Source organism: Alosa alosa, chromosome 15 (genome assembly GCF_017589495.1).
Source record: "Alosa alosa isolate M-15738 ecotype Scorff River chromosome 15, AALO_Geno_1.1, whole genome shotgun sequence".
Taxonomy (NCBI): Eukaryota; Metazoa; Chordata; class Actinopteri; order Clupeiformes; family Clupeidae; genus Alosa; species Alosa alosa.
Genome location: NC_063203.1, coordinates 5,454,564 through 5,480,101, shown reverse-complemented (window position 1 = coordinate 5,480,101; position 25,538 = coordinate 5,454,564). Strand labels below are relative to the sequence as shown.

The 25,538-nt window shown below is 40.2% G+C and overlaps 1 protein-coding gene across 4 annotated transcripts; it reads right to left on the bottom strand.

Moving 5' to 3' along the window:
- Positions 1–146: 146 nt before the first annotated feature.
- Positions 147–25,538, bottom strand: ddx6 (DEAD (Asp-Glu-Ala-Asp) box helicase 6). 4 transcript variants are annotated; one of them, XM_048264475.1, is made up of 14 exons: positions 25,395–25,538; positions 11,010–11,594; positions 10,759–10,822; positions 10,575–10,679; positions 7,430–7,559; positions 7,189–7,335; positions 7,002–7,096; positions 6,784–6,906; positions 5,907–6,035; positions 5,244–5,360; positions 5,026–5,089; positions 4,780–4,881; positions 4,502–4,683; positions 147–3,608 (listed from the first exon to the last, which is right to left on the bottom strand). In XM_048264475.1, the coding sequence occupies exons 2-13, from the start codon at positions 11,198–11,200 to the stop codon at positions 4,508–4,510; spliced, it is 1,443 nt and encodes a 480-aa protein (XP_048120432.1). In that variant the 5' UTR covers positions 11,201–11,594; positions 25,395–25,538; the 3' UTR covers positions 147–3,608; positions 4,502–4,507. The 4 variants fall into 4 exon arrangements, with proteins under 4 accessions (XP_048120432.1, XP_048120428.1, XP_048120431.1 ...); XM_048264471.1 differs by having other exon boundaries at positions 147–3,761; positions 25,395–25,537; XM_048264474.1 differs by lacking the exon at positions 25,395–25,538 and adding an exon at positions 25,196–25,218 and having other exon boundaries at positions 147–3,761.

Below are 25,538 nucleotides of genomic sequence, written 5' to 3'. Positions count from 1 at the left end.
CTGTCCCTATCGATTACAAGAGGCTTCTTTTATAGCCCAAGATGATTAAGTTAAAAGGTGAAAATACATTTACATAAGTTAATATATAACTTCTGGAGATGGTGTGGGGTTTGGCCACTTCCAAATCAACAGCAAGACAGCAAGAGTGGATTACAGTGAGCTTTATTTCCGAACAAAAACTTTCAAGTCACTTGAAGCCACGTCAGATGGTACCACAGCATTTAACTTATCACAGATTCATAAAATATATGAATAGCCCACTGTAAAATTGCCAATTGAGTTTTGGTAGGGCAGAAAAAAAGAACGTCAAATGACCCAATATTTTGCTTTTCCGTGTAAATGCTGCGGAGTTGTATCAATCTGAAATTTGGGAAACAAAATCTGGCTTAAAGGGCATAGAATTTTTCACTTTCATAAAACAAAATATTTCCAAGTAGTCTTTCCTACTTTCCTTCCCTCCCCATGCTAATGCACCCATATCCTTCAATTACACTGTGAATAGTAGGGTTATGTGGTTGAATAACCACCACCCTAAACACAGTTGAGGTAGGAAATGGATGCATAAGGGCAGCAATCTCCCACCCCCAAAACCCTCAACAAACAAACAAAAAAAACAAACAAAAACCTTTGAAGAATGAGATAAATTTAGTCACTTGCGTGGTAAGATGCCCTTTATCTCATTCTGCAAAGCAATTCCACACATACACATACACTCACACACATACACTCACACATACACACCGCTACCTCTCAACTCTTGCAGCCTAGCTACTCCCAGCTAACATAAATGCATTACATGCTTTTTGGTGTTAACTGGCAGCTTTCAAGGCAAGACAAGAAAAATGCAGGTAGCTGCCAAGACATCCTGTGATCTGGCCCTTGTTCTCTCATCTAGTCACACAAATCTCCATTTTTTCCCCCCACCCCACGAAAGGTCAATTACATGACTGGTAGATTTGTGTGTTTTGAGGGGGGCACTATAGCAGAGAGAACAAGGGCCTGAAGTTCCACTGCACATAACAAATTGCCCAATTCTAGGAGGAAGTTCCTATTAAGTTGACCTCATTGTATCCAATTTCCTCTCAAAAAGTTTTAATTTAAATTGTTTTACTCAATATTTAAGTGTGCACAAAATGGCCTGTTAGAAACCAACAGCATCTATGACACTTGATGATTAACAGTGGAACAATGAGCATCTTACAGTTATTGGGAAATTGCCACTGAGGGCTTGTCTGCACACATGCATCAAGTTTGGCAGCTCTGAATATCAAGGGATCATTTTAACAAGAACCATTTACCCAAATAAGCTTTCCCCATCCCCAACCATATTATCTTAAAAGAACACGGCAACATTTTGGGAAGTCAACTTATTTTCAGTCTATCCCAGTTCGATAAGAGAAAACGTACCCTTCTCTTCTCTGTGCATGCAATAACCCAGTCTGACAGCATTAGCCTAGCATAATTCACTGGAAGTGGGACCAGTTAGCCTACAGCTCCCTTTTAGCTATAGACTAATTGGTCTAACCCACATCCAGTGAACTATGCTAAGCTTGGCTAACAGTGTCAAACTGGGTTATTGCACAGAGAAGAGAAGGGTACGCATCCTCTTCTTTGACTCTTGGGTAGATAGTAAATAAGTTAATTTCTCAAAATGTTGGCATGTTACTTTAAGTAAATATGCAACAGAAAAAGAAAAAAAATTGCCCTTAACTCTGCATCCCAACCACAGTTTTTTTCTGAGCTCCCAGGCTTAGCGTTAAAGGGGATGCTCTGCTGCACACACCCACGCACAAAAAAAACTGTAGACACACAAATGTGTGTTATTACTGCCCATGGCCTCTGCATGAGCCAATACCACCCACATCCCACCCCAAATAAAATTTCCCATCAACACCTCAGTTGCTTAGGCCGACAGCCGACACTGTGTAATTATCAGTGCAGTCGGACCCTGAAGTCCAGTCAAAAATTAGGCCCACATTGCCTTTTACTTGCATTTGAGCCACTTTCATTTTTTTAAAGCTCAATGCGGTAACCTCCAATCAATTTTAGTGTTAAATATCAGACGGATTTTTTTTTTTCGCCTTTACCACCTCCTCCCTAAGCGGAGAGTTCACAACAGTCTGGGTACTCATGTGTGTACTCACTTGCAGAAGTCATTTTAGTGCATATGGCAGTGAGGAGACCGATGTAACAGCATCATCATATTTACCAATTTACAATCTGCCAATTAAGCTGCACTGCAGCAGAAGACTTACACTACATGATGCAAAAGTCCATTTATGCTGTGATTAGAAGTCACTTTGACTAGGGTGTGCCTACCTTGCACATCTGTATTACCAGATGGCAAGCGGGCAAGTGTGTTTGTACAAGGCATTACTTTTTTTTGTAGCAGCCTAAAGATCAAGAGTTTCTGTCAACACTGCTTTAAGGATGCTTGGGAAGCTATTTAACTAAAAAAGTGCCAACAAGTAAACCAATTATAAATCTGGGAGGAAACCTCCACTTGCATCCACATTCTTTCTTGTACCACAAAATTAATCTTGAATCAATAAATACATTTAGTCAAATTTGCTGCTCTTTAGCAGAGGAGAGAGGGGTTGGGAAAACACTTTGGTTTCAGTATAACTATATATATAATAAAAAAAAAAAAAAAAAAATAAAAAAAAAAAAAAAACAGTGCTGACAGAACCCCAAATCTCAGAGATGCCCTAGTCATCATCAAGCCTTTAAACACATTTTAAAACAATCCTTAAAAATGAAAGTATTTACAAGTTTACAGTGTGCCACATAAGCAGTGAAGATGGCACATCTTGAAGTGAGGGGATTAGCCACCCATTACGAATGTCACTCCTTGGGCTGAAGAAAGATTTGTCCAGATTCCATAAGGAAGGAATCACGGTTGAAAGGAGACAGTTTGTAGAGTATCTGCTCATGTCTCTCAGTCTGCACAATGAAGACCGAGGAGGAAAGGTAGAGTCTATAGAAGTACATGTTCCACGACACCAAATGGATCAACAGCCAGCACCAGCCTTTAAGGAAACTCAGGGTGCAACATCAGTCCCACAATGGCTGAGCAGGAGTGGGGAGAATACACAGCCATATCTCTCATTGCAGTGTTGTATCCGATGCAGTGAAGACAGCATGAATGTGTTCAATTATCTCTGGCTTTTCTCTTGTGCCCACTCTGTAATGGAGCAATAAGTCTCAGCTTAAATCTATTCAAAAACTAAATGAAGAAAAATGGCAAGGGGTGTTTGGGGTGTTAGAAGTGGGCGCAGTAGATGTTGGGAACTGGAAGACGCCCAAAAGACGATGTACATGAGGGGGTGTGGACATTATGAGATTATTTTTAAAAGCTGCTTGTTAAGGCACTTGATACAGTTAGTTAAAAAAGGAGAAAATGAAACGGAAAAATAGTTGCTGCTTGTAATAACTGATAAGGTGTGGGCTGTTGGTTGTCATTTCTTTTCGCATAAGAGGTGCTCGAGTCCCTTTATCCCATACTTCCCTCCTCAGTAAAGTGTCCGAGTCTTCTGAATGGATATCCAGCTCAGCCTCCTATTCAGAGCCGCGATTTCCTTCCCCGCATTCATCAGGCATTTAGATTTCTTATGGAGCAATTGAAATAAAATAAAATAAAATAAAATAAACAGACATGGGAAGAACAAAAACAATGATGCGGACCACAAAACAAACAAACAAAAATCCCCACAGCAAAGTGGGGGTGGGGGTAATTAAAGGGAGCATATGGGAAAGATGATCTGGAGGCAAGAGGGAGAGGGGAGAAAGTATGTTTAGAAAACACCTGTGGTAAGCATCGATTTCAATTATACAACAGTTAGGTCTGGTTGACCTATTTATTAATATCTGATTGGATAAGAGGCATTCCAGAGTGGGGATATCCCAAGATAACCCCACTCGGACTGTTCACTGCCATTAAATCACGCCAACGTGAACATTCCATCAATTCAAAACAAGAGAAGAAGGATTTCTTAAGGTCACACTTGTGAGAAAATGGCGTAAATGGAATAGGGTTAATGTGCCATTTGGCGCCTGACGTATAGACAAGCTAGTAGGCTATTAATAAAAAATTAAAAAGTGTGTGCATAAGCACATGTAGCCTCTCACTGATTTTGCTCAAGTGATATGCTGCCTTGCTTGGCAACAGGAGAGGCCAAGACTGGAACTATTTTTGGGACGGAGAATGAACTAACAAAAATCGACAAAATAAACAATGGAAAACACATTTGAGGTCTTTACGCTCAATTTGTTGGTAGTAAAACTGTTGTATAAAAGCAACATGGCACTCGTGATCATGGGATCGGTAAAGTTGCCTGTGACCCTGGTCCTCAGTGTTCCTACGGCCGAACCACAGCCATTGGTATATGATCCTTACCAACCCCACTGTGACTTGTGCCATATTGCTTAAATCACAAATACAAAAATGTATAATGACATGGAGGTGGGTGGAGTGTAAAAATGCAAGAGTAGGGCCTTTTACCTCTTCTTACGGCTTCACTGCCTCTCCACTCTCACTGTGGTACTCAGCCACATAGAGGCTCTTATCGATGCTGCTGGGGATAGGTTTGATCTCAGTTCCCAACTGCTCCTCTATACCCTTCAGGTTGAAGCGATCGTCATAGGTTATCAGATTGATGGCTAGACCCAAATGTCCAAAGCGTCCTGATGTCACATACATAGACAAAAATAAATATTAGGAATTTTATATCATATTGAGGACTGGTGTTCACTGGTTCACATTTGAATATGATTGCATACCAGATCTGCCAATACGGTGAAGGTATGTCTCTCCAAGCTTGGGAAAGTCAAAGTTTATCACCACATTCACAGCTTGAATGTCAATTCCTCTGGTGAAGAGATCTAAAAACAAGAACTAAAGTAAGACTAAACATACTTAAATGACACTAAAGGTTCATCACACAGAGGGTGACAATGGTGAAAGTCTTGTCTGCTGCAATGACAGATGATGGGCACAAATTCTTATTTCAGGGAGGCAGGTCTTACCAGTGCAGACAAGATTCCGGCAGAGACCATTTCTGAAGTCATGGAATACACGGTTACGGTGTTCCTGCAAGACATAAAAGGGTAGTTTCACGATCAGGATAAGTGCTTGGCATAATCCACATGTCAGATGTGGATAGTACATATCTAAATATTGACCAGTAGCCATTTTTTTAAATCCTTTAACAGATGTAGAACAATATAAGACAGCGACCACATACCTGTCTCATCTTTGCATGAATGTAGAAACAGGAGTAGCCAAGTTGAGAAATTTTCTTTGCCAGGAGCTCAACTCTCTGAGACGAGTTGCAGAAGATTATTGATTGATTAATTTGGAGCTAAAGGGGATGAGGAGAGAGAGAGAGAGAGAGAGAGAAAGAGAGAGAGAAAGAGAAAGAGAGAGAAAGAGAAAAGAGAGAGAGAGAGAGAGAAAGAAAGAAAGAAAGAAAGAAAGAAAGAAAGAAAGAAAGAAAGAAAGAAAGAGAGAGAGAGAGAGAGAGAGAGAGAGAGAGAGAGAGAAAGAAAGAAAGAAAGAAAGAGAGAAAGAAAGAAAGAAAGAAAGAAAGAAAGAAAGAAAGAAAGAAAGAAAGAAAAGAGAGAGAGAGAGAAAGAAAGAAAGAAAGAAAGAAAGAAAGAAAAAGAGAGAGAAAGAAAGAAAGAAAGAAAGAAAGAAAGAAAGAAAGAAAGAAAGAAAGAAAGAAAGAAAGAAAGAAAGAAAGAAAGAAAGAGAGAGAGAGAGAGAGAGAGAGAGAGATGAAAGATGCATGAGTAATACTGGTCTCAAACACTAGATGTGAAAAACAGAGTTCTGAATTCACAAACTCCACACACTTACAACTGAACACAAAAGAAAAAAGTCAGGAACCAAAATGATAGGAACTCACCCTAGAGAACAAAGTATTAAGACAGTGTACTTTCTGCCTTTCGGTGACATAGGCATAATACTGAGTCACACCCTTCAGAGTCAGCTCCTCCATTAGGTTAATCTCATAAGGCTTCTGCAGATGGGAATTCTAGAAGGAAAAAAAAAAAAAAAAACTTTGTTAAAAGAATTCACTGCATGATGGTCTCAACCACAATCACCGGTTACACATCTGGTTTAACAGTAGAATGTGTGAACGACGCAGATCATATCCATGCCACAAATTCTGACATTCTTTTACATTGTTTATTTGTTGGTTTTTCATTACTATGAGGGGTTTAATCCATTGAAACTTAATCCAACCACCCAAATGAACAGGAATAACTGTTTTTTATTAAAGTTTGAACACTATCATTGCTAAGCAAATGTGATTTCAAATAGAAGGCATGTCCGTAAAGTCAACAAGTTGACAGTTATTGGGTAATTAGAGTAGTTTTATCATGAAATGTACCACCTCTTCACATTTATTATATTTCAATCCATTCTATTTCAATGTGAAATGGAGGGTGATCATGTCTTGCTCATGCTGTAGATAAACTGAAAAGAAGCTTACTTTTGATGCAATTTTTTTTAGTTTTACAGTGGAAAAGGCACCCGTTTCATTGAATGACCCTACGGTACATTTCCATTAAAGCATGCATTAAACAGCAGCTGGAAACAGAGACTTGTATCTCCCCTTCAAATATGTAAATGAGTTAAAAATTACTTAAAATTCTTTTTCTCTACATGTCCCCAAAACAACCAGTCCTTACTTTGCCCGAGAAGCTGTAGATGCTGGACTAATTTTGGCTCCCTACTCAGAAACCTGAGAGACATTTTTTCCCCCTAGCAGAACGTACCATAAACTTCTGCACACTGATGGGAAAAGTAGCGGAATACAGCAGAATTTGTCTTTGCTTGGATAGGAAGCTCAGAGTCTCCTCCATCATCAGCACAAAGTCCTGTGACAGGAGCTTATCAGCCTGTTCAAAACATGAGTAGGCAATACAGGTTGAGTGCAACTCTTCAAAAACACATTCCATAACAGTGTGTGTATTCCTTCATTCATTCAACTTGCCTCATCCAAAACGATCATCTGCACCTGGCTGACTTTTGCCACTCCCTTTTTGATGAGATCCAGGATCCTTCCTGGCGTGGCAATGACTACATGTACTATAAAAGGAAAAGATCATGAGTGAAAATACATGTGTTGGTGAGTGATATAAATTTGTGATTCATGTAATGCAAGTAACTTCACACCGTACCAGTCTCATCAAGTCGCATGATGTCATCACGAAGGTTGGTGCCACCAGTAGTCGCCATAACCTTGACTCCGCCCATGTGTTTGCTGACCTGGATGCAGATTTGACTCACCTGCAGTGCCAGCTCGCGAGTAGGAACGATGACCATTGCTGAAAAAAGAAAATGATTATTTATCCATTCAAAATCATCCATGGCGTAGTATGAAAATATCAATATAATTTCATCACACGTTCAAAATTTCACCTTGTATGCAGTCCTTCTTTAGGTCAATGCGTTCAAGTAAGGGGATGAGGTAGGCGCCGCTCTTTCCAGTGCCGTTCTTTGCTCTGGCCAGAATGTCCCTCCCTGACAAAGCAATAGGAATGCTCTCCTCCTAACAGGACATATGACAACAGTCTCAAACTCCAACATACTATAAATACCTTCAAACTGGCTAAAATTTTGAGATGAGAGCTTTAACATAATTAAAATGTTACATGTAAAGTTGATCAGAAGGGCTCATTCATTTTAAATATTCACAGGTATGCTAGTCATTGAAGCCTGAGAAGTGGACTGATGTTAATAACACGTTTGAATTACATTTGTGTAGGTGAGAAAGCATTGCTGTCCAATTTTGTCTCAGCCATGTGTGTTGAGGGGAAGTCATCAACATGACCACTCACTTGATGTGAATTCTCCAGACAATTATCTGCTCTGTTCAAATGGACTCAAACATTACCCAAACTTTTTACTGGGCACTGGCCAGGTCTGTAGTTGTATTTTTGGGTTTAAAGGCACAGAGTTGAGCTACACCTTGTTTTCAGTCTTTAGATTTTTCTGGTGCGACAGTCAAGGTAAAAGTTCAAAACAACCAAAGGACTCGCACATAGGTCCAAAAAGTTGGATCAATATTGTTTTTTTTTTGTTTTTTTCCCCTCAGACAAGCGTGCAAAATGTGCAAACATGTGCAAAGGTGCTACCCTGTCTGATATTAATATAATAATGGAGCGGCCTGAATGCGGGACTATTGACGGACCAACTATGACTTCAATTGAACCCCATGCAGAGACACACACGCACGCGCGCGCGCGCAGGACCACTTTGGGGGTGCCTCTCTTTCGTTGCTCTCTCTCTCTCTCTCTCTTTCAACAGGATTTGTCACCGCTGAACTCAAATTATAGCCTAGGTGCTTCAACATCAACCGCTATCGACAGGAAAGGAAAACAAACATTTAGCGATCAGGAACCGTCAGGAATTTTGCAAATACAGAAGCATGACCGCCTAGGCTATAACGTAGAGAACATGGATGACTTCTCTATTTGACGTTTGATTGCGAATGTGAACAGACAGCTACAGACACGGAGCGCACATTAGGCCTACTTTCACTTTCTGTGCATATTCATTACGTGAAAAATAATTAGTAGCAAAACAGCGATCAAATATTACATGGCAGTGCGTTTTGTTTTCAAATGTTTTCATGCATGTCTAGATAACAGGTGAGGAATGTTTAGGAGACTCGTAAATCCTCAAATTTAGGCTGCGCAAAGCACAGCACCTTTATTTGGCCATGGCTTGTATTCGAGTCAGCTATAATATAGTCCTTTATTTCTTGCGTTTTATTGTGAGACATAGGCCTACTTTTCGTTTAGAGCGGCATGGGTAGGCTATCAAAAGCAGATGTTTAATTTGATATTTAATTTACGTTTGGACTGTTGATTATATTGCTAAATATTGGGACTGATGACCACTGAAATCTGTGGGGTATTTAATGGCTTACTATTAAGTTTCATAGTGTCAGGAATTTCAATTGCCATCCACTTATTGCGAGATAAGGTATCCGCGCTTTCATTCATTCATGTGCTGCTGCAAGGGAAACCTTATTCCGTATAGCCAAAGATGTCCAAGATAGCCTAAATGTAGTTATTTTTTAAATTATGCATGATTTACTTTTTTATAAAATTCATAGGCTGATGCCTGGCAGCAACAATTGTGTTTAAATGTAGGCTTCAGCCTCTAGCTCAGAAGGGTGCGGCATGCGACTAGCTTGAGAGCAACGTGTTGGAGACTCATGGTGTAAATTACTTTTCATTGGCAACAATACAAACCAACAATATAAAATATTAAGAGGAGCTCTTATATGAGTTAAATTGAAACAAAATTATACTGGCTTTTATTTGTCCAAATCTGAGGCCCGGCTATAAATAGAATCCCTGCCATAATTTGACGATTTAGGTATGCGTTTCAGGCATAGTGCAAGCACTAATCTCTGACTGAAAGTGCACAGGACTTGTGCATTTGAGAGCGCCCTCTCGCGGCTGTAATGTTTCACGTAGGGTTCATGTCAGTTAATATAAATGAACACTTAAAACATGTTCAATTATATATTTTTTCATATAGAAGTCGCACCTGACTAAGTCGCAGGACCAGCCAAACTATGAAAAAAAGTGTGACTTATAGTCCGGAAAATACGGTACATAAAACAGATATTCATTTACTTTAAAGTGACTAGGGCTAGTGTTTTCAGCATGACATTTGTTGTGCATATAAATAAATTACACTTAATAGCGCAATTCGATTACTCGATTAATTGATGAAACAATCGCTAGAATCCTCAATTCCAAAAAGAATCGATAGCTGCAGCCCTATGTAATGGAGGCGAACTGAGCTAGCATGCTAGTTGGGCATGTAAATCCTCACACAGATAACCTTAAGAACGCTTCTAACCGCTGAGTTGGAAGCCTGGGCTTTTAGTACTGTGGTTAGAGCGTTCGACTCCCATGCCGGTGTGTGTAGAGGTGGCAGGTTGAGGCCCGTGAGCGGCGGAGAACCGACCTCTGTTACAGTGGTGCCGTGACCCGGATCATGGGAGTGAGGCTTTAGGGAGGTGAGTGTAACGAGGCGAACTGAGCTAGTATGCTAGTTGTGCGTGTAAATCCTAACACCCCTAACCTTAAGAACGCTTCTAATCGCTGAGTTGGAAGCCTGGGCTTTTAGCTCAGTGGTTAGAGCGTTCGACTCGGTGGGTGTTGAGGTGGCAGGTTGAGGCCCGTGAGCGGCAGAGAACCGACCTCTGTTACACCTATTTAACACTCGACCCTACTTGTATGACACTACATGTGACACGATATCTGTTCAGTAATCCTCCAAAATTCTGATTGTGGTTCCAAGTAACTTCCCTGTACCCAAACTTTAACATATTTTATTAACTTTGTTCAAGAACAAACAAAGATGGTTTTAAATATAATGACAAGTTTCACTTAATCTCAAGACAAAGTTATAGTCTGCACAAAAGACTGAAAACAAAATATTTTTTGGGGTCAGACCCAATTTGACTGTCATTCAGGTAATGGCAAATAAACAATTTTTAAAGATGGCCTAATCCTGTGCCGAACTTTTGTTAAGTGCCTACCTGAATAGGGGAAGGTTTCTCCCAGCCCATCTCAAAGATCCCCATAAGCAGTTCCCGCTTCAAGCAGTAATCTTCAAATTCATTCCCCTTTGTTGCGGTCACATCCTGTAGAGAACACTATACAATTAAGTCCTCCACTTAACTAATCAAGAATTCTCTTTGTTTAAATTAGTCATGTTCTCACCGAAGTTCTCATTCTCATGTCCTTTGGAGGGACCTTTAAGTTTTTCTTCCAGTCATCTCCAGGTCTGATTGGGAAATATTCATTAAAAAGCATTATTATGAATGCACATTTAAAACATGTTATGGTAGAAGACGACATATTTGGCTCAAAACTTTCAGCCTCATTAACCCCTCTTTCCCCACAACAAACAAAACCACCCAAATGATTTCACGAGGAATAAAGTTTGGAGTTTGATCAAGATAAACATTTACTTGATGACTGTGTTTGTTGGTGCTGGCTGGGAACTGCCATTGTTGATTGTGCTGGAGGCTTTCACTTGGCTTGCTGGTTGTTGAGGACTCCCTCCACCTGGGCCACCTGCTGGCTTTCCTGAGGCCCGAAGTTGGCCATTCTGATTAGACAAGCCCAAAATCACGTGGCTCTCTGTTCTTGCTGTACTCATAGTTCCTCTTCAAACAGCAAATTCAATCTGACAGATGTAACAAAGGAATATGCTTTTGCTCACAAGAGTTCACAAGGATATGTGCAATTTGCCGTCCTACACCTTGCAGCTCCAAAAGAAAAATCACAACAGAGAAAAAAAAATCCCTTCAGATAACTTCAGGTTCTTCTTCCATCAATGTTTTCTTTGAAGATTCAAAATAAGATTCATTCAATTAAGGAGTCAGTGATGTTGCAAGCAGAAAAAAAATGGCTAGAACGCCCAAGTCCACTTTTTCAAAGGTGTACACCCATGAGAAGAGGCCAAGACACCAAAGTGTCAGTCATTTTAGTGTTTCCACATCAACTCTTCCTATTCCAAGTTTAGAAGTTGAACAGCTTCCAAAGACATCAACCTAAGAGAAAGGAAAGAAAAAGCATTTTGAATCACATAGTCATAAAAGGAGTTCAGGCATGCACCAAGTGATTTGCCAGGGAGCGGTGAGCCAGTTCTGTGACCATGGTCGGGATGCTAAAGTTATCAAGAACTCTTTTCACATTTCCTTGCCATCAAGGAACTTCATCACTGTAGTTGTATTGCCCAGTTTACAAAGCCAGGGTTGTAAAGGTACAGCACAGAGGAGTTCGACTGTAGGGCGTTTGTCTACAACTAGCAAGCTAATCAGCCAAAAGCCAACAAATTTGTTCTGTGAGCACAGACAGCAAAGCAACTGACCCCGAGTTTACTGGCTTGCTATTTGATGTACTTTGGTATGCAAATGGCCACATCCTTCTGTAAGAGCTGTTCTAATGCAATTTTCCACAGGAATCGATATGGGAATCGATAAGTAGGCTTGGGTATCGAATATCGAGTATTGGTTGGAACCGGGACTATCTTTGCGATTTTCCCGGAATTGTTCAAAAGTTTAAATTTCGATTCCTAGTTTCGATTCCCAGTTCGCCGACCGGAAGAAGAAACGGCTGAACACCAACGAAGAAGCGCATAGTTCATAGAATTAAAATTCATGGAGAATGTCAGACTATTTCATTCAGAAAGCAGGGTTCCCGCGGATCCTTAAAAAGTCTTAAATACAACTGAATTTTCGAAAGAGGTATTAAATGTGCGTGTGGGACCGCCAGCGAGTGCAAGAGAGCGAGTGATGTCTCCATCCAGTTTCTTGTATTTAAAACGCAATTGTGAGCAAAAGTGACTAGGCTATTAGGCTACGGGAGGAAGTGTAGTGGTTGCAGAGTGTCAATGTTTTTCACGGGTTTGGTTAAAGGTGTGAAAACGGTAATACAGTAGGCATAAAAATAATATGCGTGACGTTTTCGTGGTGTAGCTGAGGCCTGAGATAGACAGGTAGCCTACGTGGAATGAGGAAGCCTATGGTAGAATGAGCGGGAGAAAGAGTTTGTAAGCCAGTTAGCGATAGGTTAGCTATATGTTCGAATTTAGGCCGGACACATGGATTTTAAAAGCCCTGTCCGGCGTCCGGCGCAGCCTCAAGCCAGACGCTCATTTGTTCTCCTTTTTGGAGTTGCTCTTGGCATCTAAAGTCTTTGCTCGGACGCAGCATCGTTTCACAAACTATGGACACGAAGACTATTGGTCAAATTATGTGCAGTGCTTCGCAATCAGGAGGAAATACTGTTAAGTTGATCTGTTTGCATCTTTCCAGCATGTGTTGCTGGCCTAGCCTAGGGAAGAAAATATCTGTCTTATAATAGCCTACCTGTAATATCTGCCAGCAGCTTGCTTGCCAGCGTTTCCCAGTAGGCTAGGCCTACTTCGCCAAAGTTGTGAAATATAACCGCATATTTTTTGAATGTCGGCGACTGCTACATTTAAAAAAAAAAAAAAAAAAAAAAAATAATACATAATAATGCGTGCTTGAGATGAAACCAGCAGTTTTTTTTAGCAGGATCATGCCAGGAGGACCTGTCTCTTAATTTAAAACAAGTCAATGGTTTTACAATGTTTCAGTCAAGCTTTGGTTGGTTTAGATACAACTGGTATGCAAAATGTAAAGTAGTGGATTAACTTTCATTTGCTGTGCTGCATATTGGACAATAGATGCACATAGTAAATTATAAAGTAGGCTTATTAAAATATTAGCTTAGTCTAGCTTAGCTTAGTCTAACTTTGAAAAAAATATTGAAGGGAATCCAGTCCAGTGCACATGTCTTTGGCAAGTAGCCCTAGGCTACTACAGACACAGGTGAAGAACAGTCAGCCTCAGCAGTAAGCAAAACCAAATACAGCCAGCTTCAAAAGCAAGCAGCCCAGACCCTAAAATTGGGCATTTATAGCTGTGAAGGTAATTCACACACACAATTATTTTGCACCAAAATATATTTGGTAACTTCTGTAGACATCCAAAATGGGGTGGGGGTTAAAATTAGTAGGGAAAAAAAACTTGCATAAACATATATATATAGTTGTGGTATAATCTTAATTTTCATTTAGATGTCTTGGAAAGGTCTTAAAGTCTTTAAATTTGCACTTGGAAAATGAACCCTGAGAAAGACCATTGGTTAGCTAGCTCATTTAAAATATCCTAAACTTTTTTTGACCCTGCCTTTAAAAAACATCGGAATCGAGAATCGTTAGGAACCGGAATCAAAATAAGAAATCGGAATTTAAATCGTTCAAATTGAAACGATACCCAACCCTATCGATAAGGAATCGCATCAATAAGCATACTCGACAATAGCATATCGATATCGATCATTTCTTAACAATGCCCATTCCTAACAGGAGCCGTTTATGTTTTTAGTGAGGGGGTCGTAGCAGGTCGAGAACAAGACACCTCGATGAGCCGACGGCAATTTGCTGTTGAATTGTGATTGTTTGAAAGCATGCAAGACTTGATTAGTCTCAACTCAACATCGGGCGGTTATTTGGAATCTTAAGACATTGGCCTGGAGAATCACTTAATTTCCAGTCAAACGCAGCAGTCAGGATATACAGTGGGCGTCGCTTTCAGTCTCTTCAGTCACTTCAGTCGCGCATTACGAGGCGTGAAATTGTGTGAAGCTTTAGTACCACTTTCAGCCACTGTGCGTCGCTCTGCCACTGTACATCGCTCTGCCTGCCGCCCCTTCTGAAAAAGCAGGAGGCTACCATTAAACATTATTGTTGCCGAGAGGAATCCCAGCCTACGAATTCAATAACAAAATAAATTATCTACTGGCTCAATGATAATCAATAAATAACTGTTCAGAATTAATCTGTAGCCTTGGGTAGGCTTCTGCAGAGAACAATGTTGTTGCCGATTTAATACCATTTAACAGGCTACGCAATAGAGGCTTAGACAACTATGACCCACGTTTTGGTTTCGTAAATTAATTTGCCCTACTTCTTGACTGCAATGTAGTCAATTGACTGCTTGACAGGTTATTTTTATTTTTCTGTACAATAAACAAATACATCTGCTTTATGCCGCAGAATTTAATGACTTGGCCAGCCTATAGAGCGGGCACATTTTGGAGAGAATAGAGAATGCATACATAAGAATCTGTAGGCTATTTGTGGCGGGTTACCAGCAAATAATGTTTAATGCATTAACTCAAGACGTCAAACGTTTTCTAAACAATACAAACAGAAAGGATGCAGCAGGCAGCAAATGTAGAAGAGTAATTTCCAGTGGAAGAACAAAATGCTGAATGAAGCCCAAAGATATGAAGGCATATCTGGCAAGTTGTTAAAGACATAAAAGTTAAAGACATAAATGGTTGGGCTATAGGCCTAGTTTGCAAGAAGGAGACATAACGCGTGAGCATGCCACACTATCCACAGCTGTGGTTGCGGGGGTAGGATGATTACTGTTAGCGCAGGATTTATATAAAATTCTTCAACAGAAGGCCTGCCTCGATTGCAGGCTTACTCAAAAAAAAAAGCCTGTGGTTTGCGCAGCCTACAGTAAGTAGGTCTTGGTGAGTTAGGAGTCCTCACGACTTATTTTAAGCAGTCTCAGAGGTGGAAAGTTGCGTTCGTTGGGGGCAGGGCCAGATTAACAATTCATAGACCCTTGGGAACTAAATGTCTGATGGCCCCCCCTGCCCCCCAGCCAACGTGAATCGGGCGGTCAGTTAATAGGCCTATATCGTGAAGATTTTTTATTGCCATTTAAGGCACGAGCGCATCTGTGAGGCCAAGCCTCACCAAGTAGCCCGTTTGTTTACAACTAACATTACATTTAATTAAACTGCTTATAGGCTATGCCGAAATAGTTTCAACATTTTGAATATCAGTGTCGGGTGAATTAGGAAATGTTCTCAAAGTAGCCTTATGGCATAATGTGCAAATAATATAGCCTAGATATTCCAATATATTCGAATACATGTGTTTATTTTAGAGGGGATATTCAAACGTCATTTTTGAGCAATTTTGAGTCCTAGTCCACTGTAGGCTACGCCAATCGCCTATTAACACTTTCCACCTAACCTCAGTGAGCATATCGGCAATGACGCCGTATAGTCCGCAATGATGGTCTTATTCCAATCATGGCTAGTTGTTTGGCGATAGAGCTAGTCGGACAGCCTTTTTTCCGCAGGGTCCTGATGCACTCACTGACTTCTGCATTGACGACAACCATCTCTGAACTGTGTAAATGGGCTATGCATGGGGTGTCTAACCAGGCCTTTTTATCAGGCCACCAGGCCCCTCCTCCTCCTGGACAATAGGCCAGAGGTGGAGAGGTGGAAAGATGAGTTGTTGGGGGCAGGGCACCCACACACACACCATGACACAGCATTTCCAATTCAAAAGGGAAAGCACTGCTCATTGCAAAATGCAGAACCTTTAAAGGTAAACAGGCCTATAACTTGACTAAAACCGTGCAAAACTTGAGGCACATCGGTTATCATCTGAGCAGTCTCATGTATATCCTCATTTTGCGAATGCGAAAACGATATGAGCCTGTTGCATTTCGTTAGATGTCCGAGTCACGCATAATGTTTGAAAATCACTGGCTCATAATCACAATAATTAAACACATGACAGTTGGATACTTCATTATGTTCCCATGCATACATTTTGGTGAGTAGCATAAAGATCGTTAAAAACAATAAAGTATGGCTCTCCGTTTGGACATCGAAAACTTATATTTTAAATAGGGTAGACTACCGTCGGAGATGCGGACTTGCAAAGGCCTCAGGATAACACGTTATCTCCACTATCATCAGTCAATGCTTTTTGAGGATGGGCTAGCCTACATTAAGAACAAGCATATTTCTGGTCGATTTAAGAAGGGCTTTCAATCGTATGTCCCCATGCACATAATAGAAATGCACTCGCTCAGAGAGCACAGACCTCCGCCAAGGCAGCTCAATTAATGAATTATTATTATTTAAATCTAAGTTATTGAATTATTTCTTGAATGTAGGCTATTGAGTAGATATTTTTGGTATTTCGTGTATTTTTCAGTAGTGTTCACAAATTGTTGTTTTGTTTTATCAGAACTGATTAGGCTACATCGTGCATAACGTGTAATTAACGTGATTAACACCTGTGTATGACTGTCCATTGTATGGCAAGGCTATTGACACCTGTCCCTGAGTCTGTATGGGCAAGCAATTACCGGGTATGCTCTAAACTTATAATAAAATAAGCACCTGCATTCCGGAGCGGTGCTTATGAGCCTGTTTACACTTGCTTTAAATACTGTAAATACAGGTGTAAACAATCACCAAGATGCAGGGGCACAGCAGATACTTTGAAAGTAGTCTCTAGTGTACAGTGGAGTTTTCTTATATGTATAAGACTTTTTCTGCTGTAAGTGTATTGTTTACTGGACTAAATAAAAGTCCTCTTCCTTTTCACAACAACCTCTGCTTCATCCTTTGCTTAAAATAGACCACCAGTCACACGGTTACCCTTTAAACCCGAGACGAGTGAAACACTTTTTAATTAAACGTAATTTAGAAAGACATCGTAAAACACTTAAAGTTAATATTTTGTATTTTAGATAGATTGCTGCTGGGCTATACAGTATGTCTTGGTTCATGTCTGTTAACAACTCATTGCCGTCCTCGCGGTTGCATCCATCCGCCCTTCTATGAAATGAAAAAGACGTAGGCTATCTGCAAGCTGGCCTATGATTTCAGTTAAAATACAGTACGTGATAAACCCAGAAAAAGTTGACAGGTAGGCTATGTTTCGGTCCCGGTGATTATTTATACTTTTCAAGGCATTTTAAGGAAGAAGTGGTAGCATGCAAGCTCCCAAATTGACCCAGTAGCCTACAGAAGGCATCAATAAATTGAAGGGGAGGGTCATGCGTTTTTTCATAATCACTTTGGAGGGTCATAGAAAAATGTCTTGCTGGCGAGGGAGGGTCACGTCTTTTTGGACTAATGCTCCCAAAACTCCTCCGGTAGCCCCTTAAATAAATAACGAACAGTCCCTAATGAAGTAAACTTGTGACCATCAAAAAACGTTTATCGCCTGTAACTCCGTGATAACAGGACGTAACAGGAAGGCATTTGGCTGAGCAACGGAGGTTAATATGCTCTATATTTTGTCAAAATGATGTCTGTCCATCATCGTTGCACTTTGAGAAAATTTGTCCTGCGTTTCTTCTACGGCTGCAAACGGGATTCACTCGCAGTTAACCAAATATTTATTTATTAGGGCAGGGCAGGCATATTTCTGGCTATTAAATTATTTCTAAACCAGTCTGCTAAAGTCTGTAGTGAAGTCTGTGTAGGGTTTTCCAGGCTCCATTTCTTTTTACGAGACACCCTGCTCACTTGAGACATCTGCTGGTTGTTTGGGTTGTTGCAGCGTCACTGGAAAAATACAAATTAAAGTCGCGTGATTCCGCACGCAGACCGCGATGGAAGCTGGCCAAGTCAAAGCACTGCCCACTGTAACTACCACTGGCAATACTGATGGATACATTGCTGAATTATTAAAAATGTTAATACACAAAAAGTTTTCTAATTCATTTTACATCAATCGACAAATTAAGACACAGTAAATGGTTTGGGTGGGCTAAATATTTATAAAAAAACACTTTTTCAAGGTGGGTACAGTGACCCAAAAAGCAGCTAGCGCAAGCTAACTTGATGAATGATTATCTTGATAATTCTGAAAGTTTGGCAAAAGAGGGATAACTATGATAGCAAGTTCACAGCATCTTTAGGCTCCAGGCATAGCTTTATTCATTTTGGTGTGCACATGTATTTCCCCGGTAGTCGTTGTAGAACCATTTAAGCCCATCTCATGCGTTTCAATAGGAAATTCCTAAAATTGAGGTTTAATACATTTTCACTGTAACCCTGTGACTTTGATGTTCTTTTACCTCACTGACTTCATTAGTTCACAAAAGCAAGCCAAACATAAAATCAAATGTTTAAAGGTTGTATCAGCGATTTCAGGCCCAAAAAAGGCCCAAACATATGATCACATTCAGCTAATCTTTCCTAATGATCCGCTAGCTGTCTGCCCCATAAGCAGGCCGTCAAAAAAACGTGTCTCTGTAGGCACCCTAGGCTCCGAGATCTGTACACAAAAACAATTGCTACCAACAAGGGTTGGCGACCCACTCAAAAGCAAAATAAAGTGTTTCAACCAATAACTGACGAGATGCGCGTTTAGGAGAGTTTTAATTGCACAGGAGGGAGGGGGAGGGAGTAGCGAGCTAGCTCTCTGTTTTGTTTGAACATCAACAGAAGTGACGTATCCCCGCTATCGCGGATACAACCTTTAAAATGTTTGTTAAATGTAAGACATGTTATTGAATAAATATTTCGATTTCAGTTCCTGCATTATTACAGCCCTGGTTTTAAAGCGTTTTTCCAATTATTCACAAAAATGAATGCTGATCTTGACAGCATGCAGGTCTAATTCTAACTACGATTCATTTTTGTTGTCAAATGGAAGTTCACGGCTCATCTGTCTCCAATGCTTCCAATTAGCCCATTTCACAAGATGGGGCCGCTGTGTAAATCAACTTCCTGTGGAACAGCACAGACCCATAGACAGCAAAAGAAAAGTCCACAGGAAAGACAAAAGCAGGAAGACGTTTTACCCTGCCAATTAAGGAATCATTAACATCAACAAGGCCGGACACCTGGACACTGTGAAATAGGCTTATACTCAATGTAAGATTCTAACTGAAAAGCACTAACATGCAGCTTTGTTGTGGGAAGTAAGTCTCTCTGGTGACTGAATTCTATAATGTGTACACAGGAGACGTGCTGGGACGCTCACCAGAGCAAATGGGTTGGATAAAGATTGATCATTGGTTGAACTTTTTTTTTTTTCTTGCGATATGCATAGCCTACAAACAATGTCTGATCGTTGCTGATTCTTCAGTTTATGTTCGTAAGCAAGTAATTCAAGTTGTCAGCACTTTAGCCGGTGGGTTAGCTATGTTATTATGCCTACAGGCTTTGACAGCTAGCATGCTAGTTAGCCTAATTCAAGTGCTTGCAAAAGGACACTGTCAAACTGCAACAAATGTCTTGTAATGAATGTAATTTTCTTCCATATAGTGTTCACAGTGAATCATATAGAGCTGCACAGTCCCGCCCACAGCCGATGCCGGAAGTAAAAATTCAATGCAATTTCTCCAAAACCAGCTACGGCTGTAGTAAGCGATTGTATGCTCATATAGACGCCAAGAGTTCATGGGGCACTAACCTTGTTTTGAGATAAATGCCTTTTATTCGAGATCTCTTGGATAAGTACTTCATTACCCACAATCCTGAACAATCCCACAGTGATGCCTCTGATTGGTGGAAAGGCCGTTATGGTCATAGTTTGAAACTCTCTCAGCGAAAATTATTGACAAAGATGGCGGAGTATTTTACTGCCTATGGCGAAAGTCTTAATATGATTAAAAACTTTCTTGACGAATATTGGTACTTGTAAAGGACTGTGGTTTATCCATCACACGAACTTAGTCAGGGCCAATACACTATCAAATAGACCACTGTAAATGTTTCAAACACTCAAACTTTTCAGGTAGCCGACAGGCTAACCTTTAGCATTTCCGAGAATGTATGTCATTACATAATGCAGCTAACATTAGCCTACATGCTGCAACACAGTGGAGACCGTTTTCAACACGTTTCATCCAGTCCTTCTAGTTGCAGAGTTTGCAGGTGCTAAGCTAGCGCAAGTAATCAGTATGTTAGCCTGCCACTAAAAACAGTCTTACCCACTCCACAGTACACCCAGGCAAATACATTATAACGGCAGACAAATAAATTATAACGGCAGACTGTCGATGTAAATGTCTGTGTTGATAGTTTTATATTTCTAACATTATTCTATCCTTGCATTTCAATGATTGCATAACATTTTGAGGGACTAGTTTCTTAGCAGTGGTTAGTAGTACTGCATTCCAATCAGGATACTGTTGTGGAAAATGTCTACCCTGGAAATCCAGAGTTCTCACGAGAGCACAATGGAATGAGCAATGATGCAGGTTACTTTTACCCCTTGCATCCCGGGGAACCAATCAAATCGGCATATCTGATATATGCAGGCCAGTGGCGAGCTAAACTGATGACGACAGAGCTGCAACGTTGGAGGTCAGTAAACATTGGTCATAGTGTTATCCAATTGTGTCGAAGTGCGGAATCATTCAGAGTAAACATTGGTCTAGTTATCCAATTGCATGCAGTGATATTTTCAAATGCATGCTTGGTGCCGCCTCTCGAGGGCCATTACATTGTTCGTGGCTAGACCCTTAATCTATCTAGATTGCCAGGGTCTGGATTTTCCAGGCTAGAAAATGTCCACTTCCAAATCCAAATGTCCAATTAACAATTACCACTTGACTATTTAGTAATTTAGCACTCTGGAACAAGGTATCCGAAGGAGACAATGTAGATAGAAGATTTTCCGAAGACTGTTGATCTTTATTCACCGTATTGCAATGATAGTACAGCCCAACCATCAAAGCAATAAGGAGGAGATGTCATCAGCTGGGGCCCCCGACAAGATCTCCCCTACTATACCCTATATTTTATACTCCTCAGCCCTTGAGAAGTGCCACCCTCTCACGCTATCTCCATCAACACCCTTCACCAATCAGTACCAATGTCGCTTACATTGGTGGAAACCATCTTCCCATCATGCATAAAACTATATGCAAACCTATGTAATGCATAGGTAACATATGTAAAATAGTGCAACCCTAAGTTTTTCTGGTTCCTTCCAGTTTGGTGAAATAAGGCCTTCTTATCTTATTCTCTTCCTAGCTGGACAGGCCCTAACTCATAAGGCACAGCGGCCTCCTCATCCCTGTCCTGTCCTCACCAGCTTGATAACACCCTCTCTCCCTTAACCATACGGGTATTCCATCAACCTCGCTAAAGGCCAAACCTGGCTTATTTCGATAAATCTCGCTAATTTTAGTGAGAATTCCGTTCCATTAATGAGGTTAACGTGAATCCCAGTTTGGTAACCATGGGAATTTATGCCACAGAACTAACCTGCTCCGTAGCAGGTTAACTTTCAAGCGAAATTAAGCTGTGTTGCAAAAAAAACAATCAGTCGGAAAACGAGTCCAAAAAGATGGTTCCGTCAACCTGCGCTCTCGTCACCTGTAGCCTATAACTTTAAAAATAGAAGTAGGCCTAAATGTTTTTTTTCCCCCCGACAGTGCACCAAGCATGGATTTACACATTCACTAACTCCAAAGAATATGAAGATTATACGATTAAAAATGTTTTAACTTCACATGCGTGTGGTTCTAGGAATCGTGCTACTCTGCGTCATTTACGTTCGGTGGTGGTGTAATGTGCAGCGAGACGGCATAGGAAAGGAATTACTTTCTTGCGTGATCGCAGGTTCGCTTCCCATACGAAGTATGAAGGCTACATTGCTCATCACCTTGATAATGGCATTTTTAGATATAATCTTTGATGAAAGACATATGTCTACTGCTGATAAACAGTCATGCACATTTGGTAGGCTGTTCAGTGACAGCTTTGCAGGCTATATTATAGGCTATCTGATGCAAGCCAAACGATCATTATTCTGTAGCCTATGAATGTCAAATCAACTGTGTGCTACACAGATTAAATACTAGGCATAAATTGAATTGAAAGCCATTGCATTTCAGATAATTTTATTTCAAACACTTTGGGACTTCTGGGAGACAATAGGCTATTATGTTGATACTAATTTATTTTATGACCACCTACACCTAGACAATAATTTGGAGTGAACTCTTTTAATATAAGAACTTAGGCTATAGATAGTTTTGAATATATGCCAAAGTTGTTTTTGAGTTTATACTATTTATTCATTCACTCGTTTTGTTCAAGCATAGACTGTATAGTCTAGATGTGTTCAAGAGTGAAGCCAATCAAACTCGCAATTGATTTCAAACCATTAGCATTGTTATTTTAAATGTAGGCCTATGCTTTCATTATTCTCCAATTTCTGTAGGCAATCTTTTTTTCTCTCGATGTTAAATTTGATGACTTTCGATGAAAATCCTGTAGATGGCGCTTGCCTATCGAACAGAAATCGTCTAGTATTGTCTTAATTTTACGACATATATCGTCTTTTCGTCAATCTACGGTTTTGGTCTACTTTTCTACCTCGTGCACGAGCAGAGATGAAGCTGAACTAAACCTCGCTTGAATAAACGAGGCCAAGATGCCGCTAACTTGAATAAACGAGGCCAAGATGCCGCTAACTTGTGTTAATGGAACGGCTTCAGCCCCAAGTGAAAGTCTACGCTAGTTCAAGCCAGGCTATTTCTGTTAAGCGCCGCCTTCATTAGCGAGGTTGATGGAATATCCCCCATGTAAGGAGGAGATCCTCTCATCCTGGTACCCCCAGTACTTTTCCACTCACCCCACTCTTCTGACAGTTGGTCTGGCCTACACAAGATACAATGACCTCACACTGCTCACAGCAAATGCAGTGGCATTAAGACTTATGACACTCATGACTACATTCTTCTAAAACATGAAAACCCATGCAATAGTATAAACCTTTATGAAACCCATGATTACATCCCTTCACATCCTGAAAACCCACCATAATACCTAGTAAAATCCTAGGTAATATCAGTCCGCTGCTGCCATAGTACTTTGTTTTTTACTCCAATATCATTTATGAACCGAAACAGTTATTTTAAAACAGGTATTCACACAGACGTTTGCATTTTTAAAACAGCAAATTATTTTGATTTCCCCTGATTTCAGAGAGGCTACTACTACAATACTAAAATAAGATGTGGATTTTGAAACAACTGTTTTTATACAGAAAATAAAGTTTGTTTTGCTTTAATAAATGACTTAATCTTTTTTAATGTCAATTCAGATAGCTGATTCTATGTCTCAGCCACCTATAGCCTCATGACCTTTAACCTCTACCTGTGATCCCATGATCTTCAATGCCTTATCAGTTCATTTAGGCTTACTTAACTGTGTTGGGTTTAATGAGGATCCTTCAATCTGCTTGAGAGGTATAAAACAAACATTGCATGTCAAGTATGACCTCACATGACCTTGACCTTTGACCCCAAGACATTAAACACCTACTAATTTCATCAAGAACTTATGGTGAGTAAGTACATCAGGTTTGGTAAAGATCTTTTACCAGTATGGGAGAGCTAATATCTATGTGATAATATACAATTTTGGCCTAATAATCATTATACCATGGTCCATTCAAAGCTGTATATATTTTTTCTGGTACAAATCTGCGCTGTAGGCACCTGAAATTCTTAATCTACATGAAATTATGGTTCGATTGATACCAAATATCCTTTTGCTGTATTTACTTCCACCTTCAAACCTAATTCGCTCAGACTACTACCACACATGAAAATCCGCATACTGTTGCTTTAAACTGGCATGCTGCTTGACCGCGAAGTCTGCAGGTTTCATTTACTGTCTATGGTTTCATATTTGGTAGAAGCTAGGCTAACGTTTAACATTTGACGTCTTCAGTCCACTGGGTAAGGTTAGCTAGCATGCGGGCTACTTCTAATCAAAATGGCCTCATGTGATGTCCAATCTGTCCGATTTTACTCGACCATAAAGGCAAACTTCCATCAGGTGGCCCATGTTATAGTTCAGACTTTAAGTCAACAGTAAATTTGCTTCTAGCGACGACTAATGTTATATGGTCATCTAACGTTAGCTGACTGGATGACACCAAATTTTGATTGCGTTAACATTAGCCACGTTATAAGTTCCGTCCTTTACATGACAGACTGAAAACTAGGTTGTGTTTACGCTAGACGATATTTTCTACCAGATAACCTTAGAAATGTTACATTACTCACACTTTATCAACGCCATATTAACGTTATCTCCAGTGGTAGTTGTCAAATGAGACTGCTACAGCTTAATCTAACGTTAAGTCAACCAACACGGTCTGTGACCAGTTAACGTTAGAACTAGAAGCTAACTTAGCAACTTGCTGGCCTTGCCTCCGTCCAAGATAACCAAGTAAGGTAAGGTTGAAGTTGCATATCACATGCGCAAAGCTTAATTTCATACTACAATGAGAATCAATACAAACATCCAGTCACTAACAACCAACCACTTTTTCCAATGCCCGTCAGGGTGACGTTAGCCAAGTTCACTATATGACGTTACCTAGATAGCTATGCTAACGTTAACATAATGAACGTTAACGTTAATGTTAGTTAACGTGAAGTTAACGTTACCCTTTCGATACAGTTTTTAAATCGCAGCAATGTAATGTTATTTTAGCTGTCTTAATTACCTAAACGAGCATTGCATTTAGTAAACAGTGTGGACATTGACCTTAACCTACAATTAAACGAAATCCAAGTCAACGTTAGCCATGTAGTTAACGTTATCCTGCGTAATAGCTAACGTTATCCGTAGTTGTTTTAAGTTAGCTTTCAAGCTAGCCCACCAGTGTGGTGTACGTTTACAGAACACCGAGTCGAGTGCATGACATTATCAAATAAAGTAAGCAAGTTACTCGGCCTGGAGTATTGTCTACTACGAAATAGTTTGAAAGACAGCTGGTAGGTGCATCCATCATAATATCACTTACTGGAGACCAGCTTGCTTGCACGCCAGTTAGCAGCACGTTAGCCGTAGAGCAAAATCGAGGCAGCAACAACGTCATACGGAAAATATAAAGCTAATGTTGGCTAGTTGTTAGCTAGCTTGAATGTAATTGAAATTATATAACGAATTAGAGTTGTGTGTGAAGCACTGGCTGATCGAACCTTCGGTGTTGCACTACTTACCACAGATGTCCAGGATTTAGTGTTTTTTTTTGTTTTGTTTTTAATTATGTCTATGCAACTATCTTCCTAGAAACGTCACAGCGTTCGTGCAGTGTGTTTTTCAGAACTATGCCGAACAGCAAACATGGCTACCCCTCGTCTTTA